This window comes from Acomys minous, assembly GCF_964271855.1.
Source record: "Acomys minous genome assembly, chromosome: 15".
Classification (NCBI taxonomy): Eukaryota; Metazoa; Chordata; class Mammalia; order Rodentia; family Muridae; genus Acomys; species Acomys minous.
Window position 1 is genome coordinate 85,929,233 of NC_140497.1, and position 16,387 is coordinate 85,945,619.

A 16,387-nucleotide genomic window follows, 5' to 3' on the forward strand; every position below is an offset into this window, starting at 1 on the left:
CATTTCACTGCTGACCTTTAAATATGCAGCTGCTTCGTGGACAGAGAGCATCCTTTGACTAGAACTGCCACATTCATGATCTCCTGAAAGATTAGCATATTAATTTGGAATAAGTACAATATTAAACAGAAGAAACAGAATTTAAAGTATTTTACAAATTAAACAATTACATATGTAATAGTAAAGACTGATGAACATTACTTATATTTTCTAGAAACAATTACAGTATCTAATATAAACAAACAACTACCCTTACATAAGTCACTACTTTTAAATGAACTTTAGTCAATGTAAGAATAATATCTTCCTGGCTGTCCTGGACTCGCTTTGTAGACCAGGCCAACCTCAAACTCACAGTGATCCACCTGCCTCTGCCTCCCTGAGTGCTGGGATCAAAGGTATGCCATTCCCACATAATGTCCTCTGATCTCTCCGTCTGTGCCATGGCAAACCCATGTACATGTACACACAAATATTTTTAAAAAGTATATTTTTTAAAAAGCCTCTTATACTCTACACTGGAAGCCAATGTAGGCACAATGTCACTATGATGGTTTGTTCTTAAAGGGGGACCCAGGAAATTCTCTTTGCTAACTTACATAGATTCTTTTTTTTTTTTTTAAACACATAGATTCTTAAAGCGATGAGCAGTGAAACTAGGCAGAAATTTGTACCTCTGAACCTAAGATTAAGTTTTTATAAAAGGATGTGCTATAAAAGTTAGAGAAAATTACTTTCTTCTTTAATATAACTGAAGAGCTTTGAAAAAATTCAAAGCTTTTTTCCAGGCTACATGTGGCTATTAAAGATATTTTTCCTCATACTAAATTTCAGTTCTAAGTTTTGATACCCTATTACTTTCAAGTAGTTAAAAAATACCTTTAACATAAAAATATAACTAAGGTAAAAATCCAGGCAAATCTTTGTCTAGTGGAAGCATGCTCTTATTCATCAGTTTACTCACGAAGCCTAGCTGTCAAGGGAAATTAGATAAGGTAAGTACCTACTGTATGAACAAGTCTTCCGGCTTCATAACGCTCCCTCAGAGGCAGAACACAAGCAAGCAAAACACAGCCAAGGGCCAAATGTGGCCTGCTGCTGGTGTTTATAAATAAAGTTTCATTGGAGTATAGCCAAGCTAATTGATTAATATACTATTTATGTTACTTTCATGCTATAATAGCAAAATAAAATAGTATTAACAGAAGCAGTCTAGTCCACAAAGCCTAAAATATTAACTACAGGGCACTTTATAGGAAAAAACTTGTCAATACTCACTCCAAGGGAGGAAAATCTCCTTCTTTAAGAGCAACCCTGTGTGCTGATCTACTAAGCCACAGACTATCCTCATAAAACTGGTATCAAGAGCCATACAGGCTTAAGTTAGAGACATTAGGATTTCTTAGCTGTAGGCTATACCCAACCTACTTCAAGGTGCTAGAGAAATACCAAATAAACATCACTGGCTGTAGGATGTGAATGAAGGCAAATCAGTCAGCATAAAGAAAGCGTTTAACGACATACACAGAATTATAAGCCTAAAAAACTGAGAAAAACTATGGATTCAGAATAAAGACCAAGCTAGATAACATACGGGAAATGAACATCAGGATTGTAAAGACTGCTGTGTAACCAGAGAAGTCACACTACATCTACCCTTAGACTTGTGCCAAAGACCTCACTTCCACACAGCAGTCTGCTCCTGCAAAGCCTGGAAGGCTCCACTTCTGTGTCCTGTAGCCCTTGTAAGAGGGGATCCAAAATCACTTCTTTGAGATTATATGTTTTAAAATGTTAATATTTTGCTACTACCATAGTTTGCAAATATCAAACTTATAAGGCACTTAATGGTTCCACTAAGTTGTTCAGACTGCAGATGTGTTGACACCTGAGCACTCTAACAAGCTCAGTAAGAGCAGAGTATGAAAAGAAGTTACCTAAAAATAGAAACCGGATTTACTTTAACTAAGGGAATAATCACCAGAAGAAAATCTATACCTCTGTATCTGATCCAAGATTTTAATTAATCACTGCTTATCCAATTCAACTGCTATTTAGGCCTGCAGAATTTGTTATTATTTATACAATATATAAAAATTCTATCTGACATATACAGCAAGCAGGAAAATAGTCTTGGTTACACCTGTATGAATTTCTTTCAAAAACCTCTGAAGAAAAATGCTGTGTGAACATACCCCTATACTTAGGCAAGACGACGACTACAGACACAACATGCAACACACACCACATAACTTTAGAAATGTTTTGGGAGACGATGAATGCTAAAATACTACCTGCAATCTGGGCCAATCGATCATGAAGTTTGTATAATGTACTCATCATAAGATTTTTTTCACTTTCCTAAAATAAAAAAAAAATTGTTATGAAATACCAATTCTAAAAAGTCTATTTTTTAAAAGGAGGAACTCAAGATAAAATAGTTAAAGCTCTGTATGAAAGACAAATCCACATGGAAACAACAGCTCCTAGATTTTTAAGGAGCCTTACCATAAATTATCACTGTAAGTATTTTGCTTTCTTGAGAACTGTTAAGCTTACACAGGGGACTGGAGAGGTGGCTCAGTGATTAAGAGTTTTTCTTGCAAAGGGCCGGGCACAAGCATGTCGGGCAGGTCCCCACACTCTCTAACTCCAGCCCCAGAGGATTTGATGCTCTGGCATCTGTGAGCACCAACACTTATGTACACATACCCTCATACAGACACATACCATATACACATAATTAAAAATAACACGTTAGAAAAAAGAAATTAAAATTGGATCTCACACATAATAAACCTCCCGTAGTCATCAAAATAATTCTTCCAATCCTATACTGTATAATGCATATGTAATACAGATATATAAAAATTGGTTTTCTTTCTTCCATGTAGGTTATGTTTCATGTTTGAGTGACTAATTTAATTAATGTATGTACAGAAATACGGGTTGTACACACACTGGTAGAGCCCATGTACATCAGAGAACAATGAACAGGAACGGTTTCTCTCCTTCTATCATGTGTTCAAACTCAGGCTGTCATGTTTGCTGGCAAGCACCTTTAGGCACTGAGCCATCCTCCAGCCCCTCATGGTTTGTTTTCATCGGACTTGTCCACATAAAACTAAAGGAATATGTACTGTGTCTCTGACATCCTGTCCTAGACTTAAGATAACCAACCATTAAACACTCAATGAGGTTAAGGAATCAAGAACTATTTTCTCAGAACAAAGTGAGATACAAAGAACAAGGTATTTCCTGTTCTCAAGAACATCACCACCAACCATCACACAGTGCTGCACTGCAACTGCCAAGTACAATGCAAACAGAGGAGGAGGTAAACAAAGGCCCATCTGTGGAACACAGGACACTAGAGGGGGCTGCACAGAAGAGAGGACCATTCCAGGCCACCGTTCAGGCAGAGGTTCAGAAGCATGGAAACACTGGCTGTACTTCTTATAGCCACAGCAGCAGGCTCAAGGAAACAGCCTGGAATTGACTGTCAGAGAACCCAAGAAAGGAACTTTGGCTTTATTCTGAAAACTTAAGAGAAAAGCAAGCCAGACTTGTGCGTGCCTGGAATACTGCTCTGACCAGAAGGCAGAGGCTATGTGGAGTAAACACGGCATGATCTAAACGCTCTAACAAACAGCCTCAACAACGACATCCAATTCAAGAACAAATGCAACTAAGGTAAACCTTCGCAAGCGACGTGGAAGGGGCAGGGGATTATCAGCTGAAATAAAGAGGCGATTATCAGGGGATGTCCTTAGGACTTCCCTTTCTTCCAAGTGCCTAATAGAACAGGAACTCTAGATGACTGTATCCACGAAGCAAGTTCAGGCATGCCTAGAAAGTGTAGGATGTGACACGTGCGTGTGTAAAGAGATAAAACTGCTTCTATACTTTGTTCCCACATACCTCCAGGAAACAAAGGAAACAAGTTTGCACACTATGGGAACATAATTATCTCAGTGCAGCTATGATCTGTGATGGTGGGAAGAAGCAAATTCATAAAAGGTTCCAAATTCCCACCCCATGTCCTTGAATTATGTCTCCTGATGACAGAGAGCATATTCATCCCTCTAGGTTACTGCTTGTTTCCAAGCTTTTGGCCACATCACCCTTTTATTGACCTCATCTTTATGTCATTCTGAAAAAAGGCAATTCCTACCTTTACACAAAATTAAAAACCCAAAGTACAGAGCACAGTGGTTCATACCTGTAATCTCAGCACAGGAAAACTGAGAGAGGAAAATAGCAATCTCAAACTACATTGGGCTATTTAACAAGACTCTCTTTCATAAACAAACAAGCAAATAAATTTATTTATTTCAAACGCCAAAATGTAAAAGCCGAGGCTGAAACAAGAGTCTTAAACTAAATCTGTGATCCTACAAATTATTTTACAAACAGTCTTGTACTTCCAAGGCTCTGTGAGTGCATCACACTAAGCCTCAACTATTGTATCTTTAAACCTCAGCTGTCAAATTCACTGTAAACAAATGCCTTCACTACAGAATATACTGAACAGAATTATTTCAAAGTTCCACTGCTAACAATATGAAATAATATTCCACAGTCTGACTGTGCCTTTTTAAATGCCTTCTGGTAAAACCAGTAGTTTTCAATACAGATCCATGTAATGGTCAATTCCCATAATGAGAAACTAGCAGAGAATTATGTACTATAATATTCATATCAGCTTTAAATAGCTAAATCTTCAAAGTATCTATTATATGGAAAGCAAAAAAATGTTTTGATGTACATAAAGTTTTGGTTAAAGTTTTATTATACATATATATGTATGTATACATATACATACACACACATACATATACACACTTTGGAGAAGAACCCTTAAAAAACCTTCATGTTTCCTTTTTAACCTCTGCTCTCCAGGTGTGTCATCACACCAACAGAACAAGGATCCAAAAGAGAGAAAATGCGGACAAAAGAAAAGCCTGCTAAGGCCTAAGACAATACAGCATACTTTAAGAACCAGGTGCAAGCAGGGCGGTGGTGGCGCATACCTTTAATCCCAGCACTCGGGAGGCAGAGGCAGGTGGATCGAAGACAGCCTGGTCTACAAAGTTAGTCCAGGACAGCCAAGGGTACACAGAGAAACTCTGTCTCCAAAAATACAAAAACAAACAAACAAACAAACAGAACCAGGCGCAGGGACAGCATGCCACTCCCACTTGATGGGGGGTTTGTCTGTGTATGATAGTAACAGACAGTTCAGTTTTAGGAGGAGCTCTAAGTCAGACATAATTATAGTAGCGGTAGGAACGCCCAGAATGAGAAAACGTAATGCTTTAAACTAAAAGGGCCTTGACTTCACTTTTCTTAGTAACTTACTTTTCTTACAGTCATTTTAATATTTTTATCATTTAAAGCATGACATAAATTATAAGCATTATGATCTTTTACTTACTTGTATTTTTCCAAATGTTTCATCAAAGGGTTTTTTTACTATCAAGGAAAAGAAAGAAAAAAGACAACTATTAGCATCACTCAAGAACTTCAATGGTCCTAAACAAGTTCCCTGAGAACCAGTACACACACGCTCACACCAATGCACATGCGCAAGCAAATGCAAACAGGCTGGGAAAGGAGGGGCACTCGCTGTGCTGGACATTGTGGTTTCTCCACCACAGAGGAAAGCCAGAGCTCTGGTGGTGCGTGATGAGTTGATGACTCCAGCCTCTGCACCAGAGCTTAGTGATATGGCCTTAAATTAACCACTTGCTCACTCTAAATGAACTCTCCCATAAGGGGGGATAACAATTGCAAACCTTGTACAGTCACTGTACAGCCTGAGACCATCGCTAGAAGGCCTGGCATGGCAGCAGCTGCCACTCACCACAGTCCCCACATACACCGCCAGTTTTCCTATTACTATTATGTCATGTTTCTACTTTAACTTGTTGCTTTAAAACTAAGCAACTCTTGTAGGATTCCAACTTCTATTATCTACCAAAAGAAAACAAAAGCCTGACTCATGGCTAACATCTAGAAAAATGCCAAGGAAGAACTAAACAGATCAAACTAGCTGACAATTAGATTTCAGGATGTGACAATCAAGTATTATAAAGGGACTCTGTAGTATTTCCATGAAATCTTTCTCTACCTAAAATCTCCCCAAAATATGATGCCAGGTTATATAGTTAACTATATAACATGTCTCACAATGACTCAGAACCTCTTCCCTTATCACCTATTTTATTATACATAAAAATATTCAAAGTTCACAGACACTTAAAAACATTTACACTCTACACAGATTATACATTATATAAATCCAGGACACAACTAAGTCCAGCTGATCTCATAAAGTAGTTCACACTGACCAGATTTCCTTTCTGAGATGCTTTTCTATTTTTATTTGGGAAAACAGGAAGTTCCATAGGAACCAGGAACTGCCCAATTCTAAGAAAGTTCATGTACAAGACCATTTTGACAAGGTACAATTAAAAAGCAATGGGAAAAAAAATACATCCTGTTATCAGATATTTCAAATGATCTTTTAGATAACCTTTCTCTGAACAACAAAAAAAAAGTATCAATGCTGGAAAAGAAAATTTTTTGAAAGATAGAAAACCAGAAGTTCTCAAAATAAGAATAGGAAAAGTAAAATCTTAAGTATTAAGTTAAAAAAATTAAGAGCACATGAATTTAAAAACTACTTTTATAGCATTAATTTAAATTTTTTTAAATTTATTTTATTTTTGTTTTGTTTTGTTTTTTCGAGAAAGGGTTTCTCTGTGTATCCTTGACTATCCTGGACTCATTCTGTAGACCAGGCTGTCCCCGAACTCATAGCAATCCACCTGCCTCTGCCTCCCGAGTGCTGGGATTAAAGGCGTGCGCCACCAACGCTCAGCTTATAGCATTAATTTTTAATGTAGAATTTGAACACTTTAAAATAAAGCTATATAAAGCTTAATATACTATAAAAATGTCTTACTGATCTTGAAAAACAGGATTAAGTAATACTAAAAATAGGTGTTTTTTTATGTCAAAAAAAAAAAAAAAGGTCTTAAAAACATGCAGTCCTGAAAAGGCAAGTTTTAAAATCTTTGAAGCAAAGCCCTGAAGCAAAGCATTTTTTTTCTACTTGATATAAACTTATTTTTGTCACCAAATGGGAAACCAGCTCAAATGTGTCTGTGACACACATGTGTATAAATTAGTGTAAGTACATCAGCCTACAGACTGCTCTTCTAAGAGCCACTCACAACAGAAACCAGGTGTGAGTCACATGTGTGTGAACGGAGACAGGCAGGCAGTGCTGAAAGGCTTACAGCTATTAAGCTAAATGCATACTTAGGCATTTTACTCTGTTATGAAGGTAACAGTACTGAACTCTGGGGGAAGCTGGGGGCGGTTATCACAAGTAGGAAGGCAGAGGGAGTGACACAGGAGCAATCTGTTGAAAACTACTGATGTGCCTTACCTAGATTCCTGCTTCAAAGCTAAGAAAACTGAGGACTGGCACATCTAAAAAGCTAAGGGGATTCTTTCTACCCTATGGTTACATTTTTTCCCTCAAACGCCAACAATTGACACATACTAAACTGAATTAAGAATGGTAAAGTTTTAGAAGGAAACTATCCAAGCACAGCAATTGTTGAACAGTAAGTCCTTAGGTTCCCGACAGAAGCATGCTCCCACATCCTCCTTCCCTCAGAACCTTTGTACTTCAGAACACCAAGCCACCTCACGGAAACGTCTAGCCTTAAGGAGCTTAATAATTATCACATAATTTTAAAACCCACGATTTGGAGAAATCTGACAACTGTAAACAAGACCTATATTTTAAGAGCATCTGATAGCAGAACTCTACTACTCTATTAGGGGGTCTCTTCTGAGCCCCTCACCCCCAGAGGCTCCCTTGCATCCACCGCCTGGAGGCACAGGCAGCCGTGGAGCCAGTCTCCTAACTGTTATGCTGTAAAGCTTCTAAACAGCTTCCTATGGCTTCTTTTTCCCAAATTCTCCCACCTGGGCCATTTCCTCTTCTATTTCTTTGTCCAGGTTATTTCAAACTTGAGATACACCAACCTGCTCTTGTACATATCCTCAAAGCTTTGACTTATCTTTCCTTTAAACTACACTAATGACTACAAATCAAATTCCTAAAATGTTTAATGTGATCTTCAAAATCTTCCAATGCTTTCCCACATTTTGCCTCAAAGAAGTTTTTCACTTCTAAGTGTAAAGAGACACATATTTTTCCTTCCCAAACTTATGTTACCAATTTCAAAAATATAATTAGTTTCATCACACTTTTCAATAAATGTAAACTTTTTCCAGTTTTCAAGCTGAACATTTACCAATCATTACGAACTCCTAAGTAGGAATAATACTATGAACCTATCTGTGAGCTGGTATACTGTAGAGTATATGCTATTTTTAACCAAACAAACCAATGGTCTTTCAAAAGGACTCCATGTGGGTCACTCAGTGCCAGGAAAGAGACCAGTACTTTAGTTCATGCTACACTATGTAAATCTGGGCACTGAATAAATCAATATATTCATCCTTGTTTATTCTACCATGCGACAGACACTGAACAAAAGCAACTTGGAGGAGAGGTTATCTGGCTTACAGGTTGCGAAGCCAGGGGAAGTTCAACACAGGATGCGGAGGCAGGGCCTACAGCAGAGATCATGAAGGAATGCTGCTTACTGGCTTTTCTGCTCCAGTAGGCAATCAAAAAACTGACCCAACAGACATGCCACGGACAATCTGAGAAAGACACCCTCTTAACTGAGAGTCCTTCCTTCTTCCCAGGTATGATGAGGTTTGTGTCAAGTTGACAGCTGGAGAAACCTCTGACCCCGGCCCTTGTGGTACTTACGTTCCACAGAGATTCAAAGAGATAGTGAAGGAGTAAACGCTAAAAATGCATACGTGCCAGTAGGCCTGTGCGTGTTGGATGGAAACAACAGGGCTTGACTGTGACAGAAAGAAGCCATTTAAACTAAGATAATCAGAGAAAGCCACCACTAAGACTGCATTTCAACAGACTCCCGAGGACCATGCCACCCGAATATCTAAAATGTAAAGGTTAAACGAATATCTAAAATGTAAAGGTTAAACACAGGAAGAGCAGCCAAGTACACCGAGGCTGGAAGGCAGTGACACGTCTGCTATGCTGCTCCTAGAACGGAAGTAGCCCGGATAGCTAGAACACGCTATCGTGGCTAGCTAGACAGCAAGCAGTAAGACCAGTAAGGGAGTCAGCAATAAGTGGTTAAACATGTTTGCATTTTACTCCAAAGCGCGGACTTCAGAAACCAGAAGCACTAGTTATCTGGTTCACGTTTTAAAAGAATGGCACATGTAGTAGGGGCAAGCCTATCTGGCTTCATAGTAAGAGTCCTAAGCAGTTAGTGAAAAACTATCGACTTACAAGACCGGGAAATGGGCAACTGTACATTGAGTGCCCTTCTCTGGATCAACACAATTAGTTCCACATCCTGCATTCACATTCTTCTATCCTATGTATTTAAATTAAAGTAAATGACAGTACACAAAAAGATACTTTTCCCAAGAAAACTCTAGACATTTGCTTCTCCTGGTCATTTTCTTTCTCAATGTTCTCCTTTCCTTCGGCCTTAAGTGTCCAGTCTGCAGCCACAAGCGTGAAGGCTGTGGAGGGGCTGTAAAGCACGGTGACTCTCCTCCTCTCAGACCCTATGTAGTCTCAGCACCTTTACAACCCAGTATTACCACTTAACTATATGGTATTTATTTCTTTCCCCAACAAGAGCACAAATATCTCTTCCTATCTCAACACCCTGGAGAAGTTTGTTGCTAATGACATAAAGAACGGACAAGCTTGAAAGCCCCCATCTCCTGGGGTAAAAGCCCCGCTAACAGCAGAAAGTGCAATGACAATGCCTAAGCACTGTGCAGCCCTCTCCTGAGTGACAAAAGCTACACTGCAGAGATGGAGCAGGAGGAATCTTGCTGGTATGGACTTTTAAAATGCCTCAGTTAATACAACACTAGTTTTAGAGAATATATTACCTCATTTTGGTTAGACATCGACCCATAAAAGGTTAGGTTACCTCCTTGAGATAAATGTGCTTTTGTAAACAGAATTTAAGACAAAATTATGATTTATTTATGTCTGGAGTCCACTAAAATTAAAACCCCTAAAACTAAAGTATCTTTCTACTTTGTTTAATAGACACAGATTCACTAGCACTTTCAGATTTTGAGTTATTAAGCTTTAACCCCCTTATAACACAACATATCAAAACCAATAGAAAGGTGGGTAGGAGAGGCTGCCGTGGGTTCTCTAACTACGCATATGGAGACGCATCAGCGGTGTGTCCCAGAACTACCATGAGAAGAATTAAGCACAAACTACCGCATTCACAGGACTGCTCTGAAACCGACCACGTGACATCAGTTTCTAACAGCTGTAACTTTCGAACTTGGTGTAGTGAGTGATACATCATTTAGCGTCATCTTGCAATGCAAGACAGTCCCAAGCAAGCGTCTGCTCTGTGCCAGCTGCCATGCTTTAGTTACAGGAGCTAAGAATAGGGACAAGGCCTCCTCTCAGTTCATTCTGCAGAGCAATGACATACAGACATGGCTGTCAAAGGCTCTTACAGCTCTAAAACTCTTTGGCCTAGCCAGGCATCGTGCTGCATGCCTTTAATCCTAGCACTCAGGAGGCAGACACAGGTGGATCTCCGAGTGTGAGGCTAGCCAGGGCTATACCAAGAAACCCTGTCTTGAAAAACAACAACAAAAAACCCACACCATTCTGTGACCTTAAACTACATCTTAGGAAAAATTCAAGTCATCTAAGAAGTAAAATTCAACTACCTAAATTACCAATCATACCTTTTTTATATAGAGATATTCAAATATGCAACCCTCATCTCTAAGGTTAGTGGGATTCCACAGCCTGATCGTGTGTAAGGGGGAGAGGGAGAAGAGGGAATGTTTCCAACAGCTGAGGAGCACCGCCCCTGTGTGGTGAGCACCGCCCCTGTGTGGTGAGCACTGCCCCTGTGTGGTGAGCACTGCCCTGTGTGGTGAGCACTTCTGAATGTCACCATCAGCTAGACTCAAGTAGACAGGGAACAAGGCAGAACATTCTTTTGCAACAGCCACTGCCCACTTGTTTCCTGAATTTTCAACAATTATTCCTGGCCTTATTAAATATATGCTCATTCTATAATAGAGGCACTTAACATATACTTAGAAAATTCCTTTACAGTTTGTTCCTGTAAGACTTGCTTTCAAGGGACACTCCTACAATGTTTATTCTTGTAATGACTGAGTGGTCTTTTTGCCATAACCCATTTACCAATCTAGAATACAATCTAAAATAGTCGATTCATGAAGAAAGGGAAAAGAGCAAAAATTAGACCGCTTCTCTTAGCTGACACACTCTTTAGGACTTCCAGTTTTTCACTTATCTCTGTTTTAAGAGAGGCAATAACCCCATGTCACTCTCAAACAAGATATTCTCTGAAAAATAAGTTTATAATTGATTTCATAAAAATAAACTGGACTTTAAATGTGGGTATCAAATGTTAACAACAGAAAACAGATAAATGTATTCAAGGACTAAAAGGTTAAAACTCAGCCAATAACTTTCTTTTAATTTGGTTAGCTCTTGTATTTATATATGACAGACACTCCGCGCATGGTGGCACACTCAGCACTCAGGAGGCAAAAGAAGACTAACAAGTTCAGAGTCTACTCTGGCTACACAGGGAGACTGTGCCTGCAGGATTGTTTTTTTCTCTCTTAAAAAAAAAAGGCCAATAAAAACTGGTATCAAGCTGTAACTGAAACTACTTTTCTTTACAAAGTTTTAATGTGACATTATGACTGTACTCAGGCCTGGGATCTCTGTCACAAAAACTAAAAACTTTAAAAAAGAAAAAAAGAATGACAACTAAAGGAAACAAAGATAAAATTCGTAACAAAGCAAATACATAATATTTGAACAGTAGAATTAAGTAACAGGTATATGAGTACTGACAATACAGCTTTTCAACTTTGGAAATTGTCATATATTAGAGGGGAAATATAAATACAAATAAATATTTTACTTTAAAATGTTTTACAAAATAAGAAATGCTTATGGGTGCTATTAAATACTATCAAAAATCTGCTGTAGTCTGACCTGTTAGAATTGTGAGGTTATTACTGTTAAACAATCAAAAAATTAACTCTTCTTACAGCCATAACAGACATGATGTCACAAGGCAAATTGCTATCCATGAAACTGGAGAGATCAATAGTCACGTATATGTAGGGTCTTAGGGCATGATGAAGTTCGTATCAGCCTGGGTGAGCTCAAGGTCAGCCTGGACAGCTTAGTGAGGTCTTAAGTTAAACAGCCAGATCCACTGAATGAATGAATGAATGAATGAACTAACAAGAGAAAGAACAAATGAATTCATACTTTCCCAAAAGAAGCAGAAAATGGGTGATTTCTTCCCAGTAGAAATGACTTTCATGAAATATTAAAAGTCCTTTAGAGAGAAGAAAAATGATTCAGGTAAGAAACCTGGCTCTCAATAAAGAAATGAAGCATAACAGAAAAAGAATAAGTGAAAATAAAATTAAACTCATTTTTCTTACTGCTAACTAGTCTATTAAGAAACTTAATAATTAATAACTTCCAAGGTCAGAAAACACCAGGTCAACCTGAGTTTACTGGTGGATTTTACTAAAACTTTGAAGAAGCCTTTACCAACTGTCTATATTACCCCTCTGACAATCAAAGCGATACTTAGCATCCCCTGGGACCAGCATTGCCCTTAACAAAAAACCGAAGACATTATAAGAAAATCATATATCACCATCTGCCATGACACAGGTGTAATGTCTTCTACAGACGACAGCAAGTGAAATCCAACAATGCAAAGGAACAGTGCACCGAGCCAAATGGTACTCAGCCCATGTGTGCGAGGCTGCCTTCATCAACATTCACAACTCAACTAAGGTAATCCACCAACGAGGCCAAAGAGAAGTCACTGAATGAAATCCAGTGCTACTAATAATTCTAAAAACACTCAGTTGAAAAGGAAAAGTAGTACACAATGGTTGTATTTGGCTGTGAAGAAATATGAAACAAAACTTGCAGGAAAGCAGATGGAACTGGAAAATACTGGACTGAGTGAGGTAATTAGCCAGGCCCAGAAAGTCAAACACCACTACATGTTTCCTCTCAACTATAGATCACAGCTTGGGGTTTTTAGGTTTGTTTAACCTGAAATGTGTATAGGGACCAGGAAGTGACCAAGGGCCATAGTGGATGCATGTAAGAGGCTTTGTTTTTTACAGGAATGGGGTGAAAAGTAGAGAAAGTGAGGTACAGGGAAGTAGTTGTTAACAAAAATTAAAGCCATACAAAAATCACATGGAAGCTCTCTACTTTATACATTAACTAAAAACACAATTTAAAAAAGAACAGAAATACCAATCTCAAAGCCACAGGCTTTTAAATGAAATCTTAGTGCCAGGTGCAGGACACCTCTCTGTGTTGTTGGCTAGCCGGGCCAGAGACTCTCAACACTAGGCAGATTATGGCTACTGCCCTTGATTGTCCGAGAGTGGAATAAGACCCTAAAGACACCATACACCTTGGTTACAGAGTTAGATAAAGCTTGAGCTGGATAGGAAGCTGCCTCCCGCTGGCTCATCATCACAGCGTCTCAAGCTGCTGTGCGGACAGGTGGAGGGAAAACTAAACAATGACCGCTCCCAGCTTTGCACCACACACACAACATTACTAACAGGCCAGGCGAGGGAGTTTACTATTACAATAGTAGCGTCTCTGTTATGGGAACAACCAACTGATTTGATTAGATCTGAGGTCCACTTGCAGGAGGAAGCTCACGTTTAGTACTATGGATTTAGTCAAAGTTCCATGACCAGGGAGGTAAAAGGCCCTAGGAATGGACCTGCTTCTCTTATTTTACTAAATGGGCATGATAAGACCTCACCCTTGGTCAATGTCTCTGCAGTGATGCCAGCTCATGCGAAGAATTGCAGCTGGTCAAGGTGCCGAGAACAACTGTTGAAAGCTCAGCCTTAAATGCTATACCCACATCACTCCCTCCAAGGACCACACAACACCCAGGAAGGGCTGGAAAGAGTATAAGAGCTGGGTGACTGGTGAGGAAAGCCAAGAAAAGCTGTCTTAGAGATAAAACTTTCATGAACTGAAAGTAACTGCAGCTGCCTGCAGAGGGCCTGCACAAGACTGACCACATGAACATCCAGCTATTGATGGGGGAGGGGCTCATGGAGGAAAGAAAATGAAGGAAGACTAGAGATCAAACTGGAATACAGAGAGGGGATTGGAGTGACTATGATCAAAATTTATCATCTGCATGTATGAAATTCCCAAATAAATAAAAATATACTGCTTAAAGTCAATTGCAAGGGACAAGTGGGATTTAACATACAAAATAAATAAATGAAATAAAAATCAGATGGGTGGCCTTGACCTCTCTCTGTAGACCCTGAGTCTCTTCTGGTTCTAAACATCATCCACCTCGTGAACTGTTCTTTGTTCAAATAAACTTAAAAATTATTTTGTGAATTTTTTAACACTATGCTATTCTTTCAGCTTCCTTCTATCCCACAGAGCTTTTATAGCATACTTCAAACTGCAAATGTGATTTTACTGTTTAAGTAGGTGTAACTGTTCTAATGCTTCCTTAGGTTATCAAAAAAAAAAAAAAAATCTAACCTTACAGTGAAAGGAAAAAGTGCCTTCTGGAGAAAGCCTAAGAGAACTTCCTCACCTAAGGACTTTTCAATTGCATTTCTAAAATTTGACGGTGTCCAATCTCTGGTTTACATTCAGACTTCCAGAGCTCAACTGCATGAACTGCTATACATCAGAACTGAATTTGTCAACTGCGTAACAACACTCTGAACAAATCAACATGGCTGAGACTTTTATTCTCTAAAGTCTAAGCAAACAACCTTAAAATCTTGGAATAAAATTAATATAATTTATGTTCCTTAATAGCATCCACTATGGTTTGGATACCTATCACCAAAAGTTCCTTTCTGTTAAGGATAAAGATATGCTGGTGTGATTATCTGTGCTCAATCTTCACTCTGCACATACACACCACAGTCTACCATCTGACCCTTCCAAAGAAGTTCTGTCATCATCTACAGAACAAGGAAAGACGAATAGTGTGGTGTGTGTGTGCGTGTGTGTGCGTGTGTGTGTCTGCTCGTGAGGGGTGGTGGTGGTGGTGTTTAGTTAACTGTTTGTTAACTAAGTTTGTTTCTCAACAACTTAATCCACACAGTACATTCAGATTACTCTCACCTCCACCCTCTCATCTCCCCACCATGCTGGTCAATCCTCCCTATTGGTTCCTTTCCAGGCTTTTTGTTTTGTTTTGTGACCCACTGGGTTTAGCCAGGGTGGTCTCCGTGAGTTGGGTGTGGAACTATGCACTGGCACCTGATGAGCTCACCTGTAGGTACACATCTGAAGATAAGGCCTCCCTTCTCAGACCCATTCAGTAGTCACCAGTTCAACAGGAACTGGGGGCCCTGAGCTCTTCCCCATCTGTGACTATTTGCAGGCCCACTCTTGCACAGGTTCAAGGAAGGCCACACAGCTGCTGTAGAGCTCATGACTGCAGCGGCTGTCCCATGCCCAGAAAATAGCATTTTGCAGTCCTTCTCTGTATCTCCTCTTACACGTTTCCTATCCCATTTTCTGTGATGTTCCCCAGGCCTTAAAGGGGAAAGTATAAATGGTCTGTTTGAGGCTGAACATGCAAATGCCGCTTTTGAACAGCCAAGAATCTCTTAATTCACCAACGTTTAGTGCAAAGAGAGGCTTCTCTGAGTAAGGCTGAAAGCTTGTGTCTGTGACATGTCCATCATGGAGTCCCCAGCTGTTAATTTTAAGAACTAAATAACGTACACAAAATCTAAATGTTTCAGTACTCAAGAGACAGAGACACATATATAAACTTAGAGCTTCTTGAACTAAGTCAACATTAAAATGTTTATAAATACAAATCCAGTCACAGTAAAACCCTCAGTTTCTTTTCTTTTCTTTTTTGGTTTCTCGAGACATGGTTTCTCTGTGTAGCCCTGGCTGACATGGAACTCACTTTGTAGACCAAGCTGGCCTCAAGCTAAGAGATCCACCTGGCTCTGCCCCTACCTCGAATGCTAGGATTAAAGGTGTGTGCCACCACTGCCTGGCTAAACCCTTTTTATTAAAACTGTCTTTAAACCTGAAGAAACTTGGCAAAACAATATCCTTCCAAATTCTACCACTGCATAAAGCAGCATACAACTCTGAAAACTCCTTTAAAACCAAAAATGTTTCTATATGGCAAGAATGACT

At 39.2% G+C, this 16,387-nt stretch overlaps 1 protein-coding gene across 1 annotated transcript in view; it reads right to left on the reverse strand.

Moving 5' to 3' along the window:
* Nucleotides 1-16,387, reverse strand: part of LEMD3 (LEM domain containing 3) — a 49,356-nt gene that overhangs the window by 21,285 nt on the left and 11,684 nt on the right. The window contains exons 2-4 of the mRNA XM_084759868.1: nt 5,438-5,475; nt 2,295-2,361; nt 16-83 (exon numbers count right to left, since the gene is read on the reverse strand). Coding sequence (XP_084615994.1) covers nt 16-83; nt 2,295-2,361; nt 5,438-5,475 — 173 coding nt within the window. The remainder of the gene's footprint in view (nt 1-15; nt 84-2,294; nt 2,362-5,437; nt 5,476-16,387) is intronic.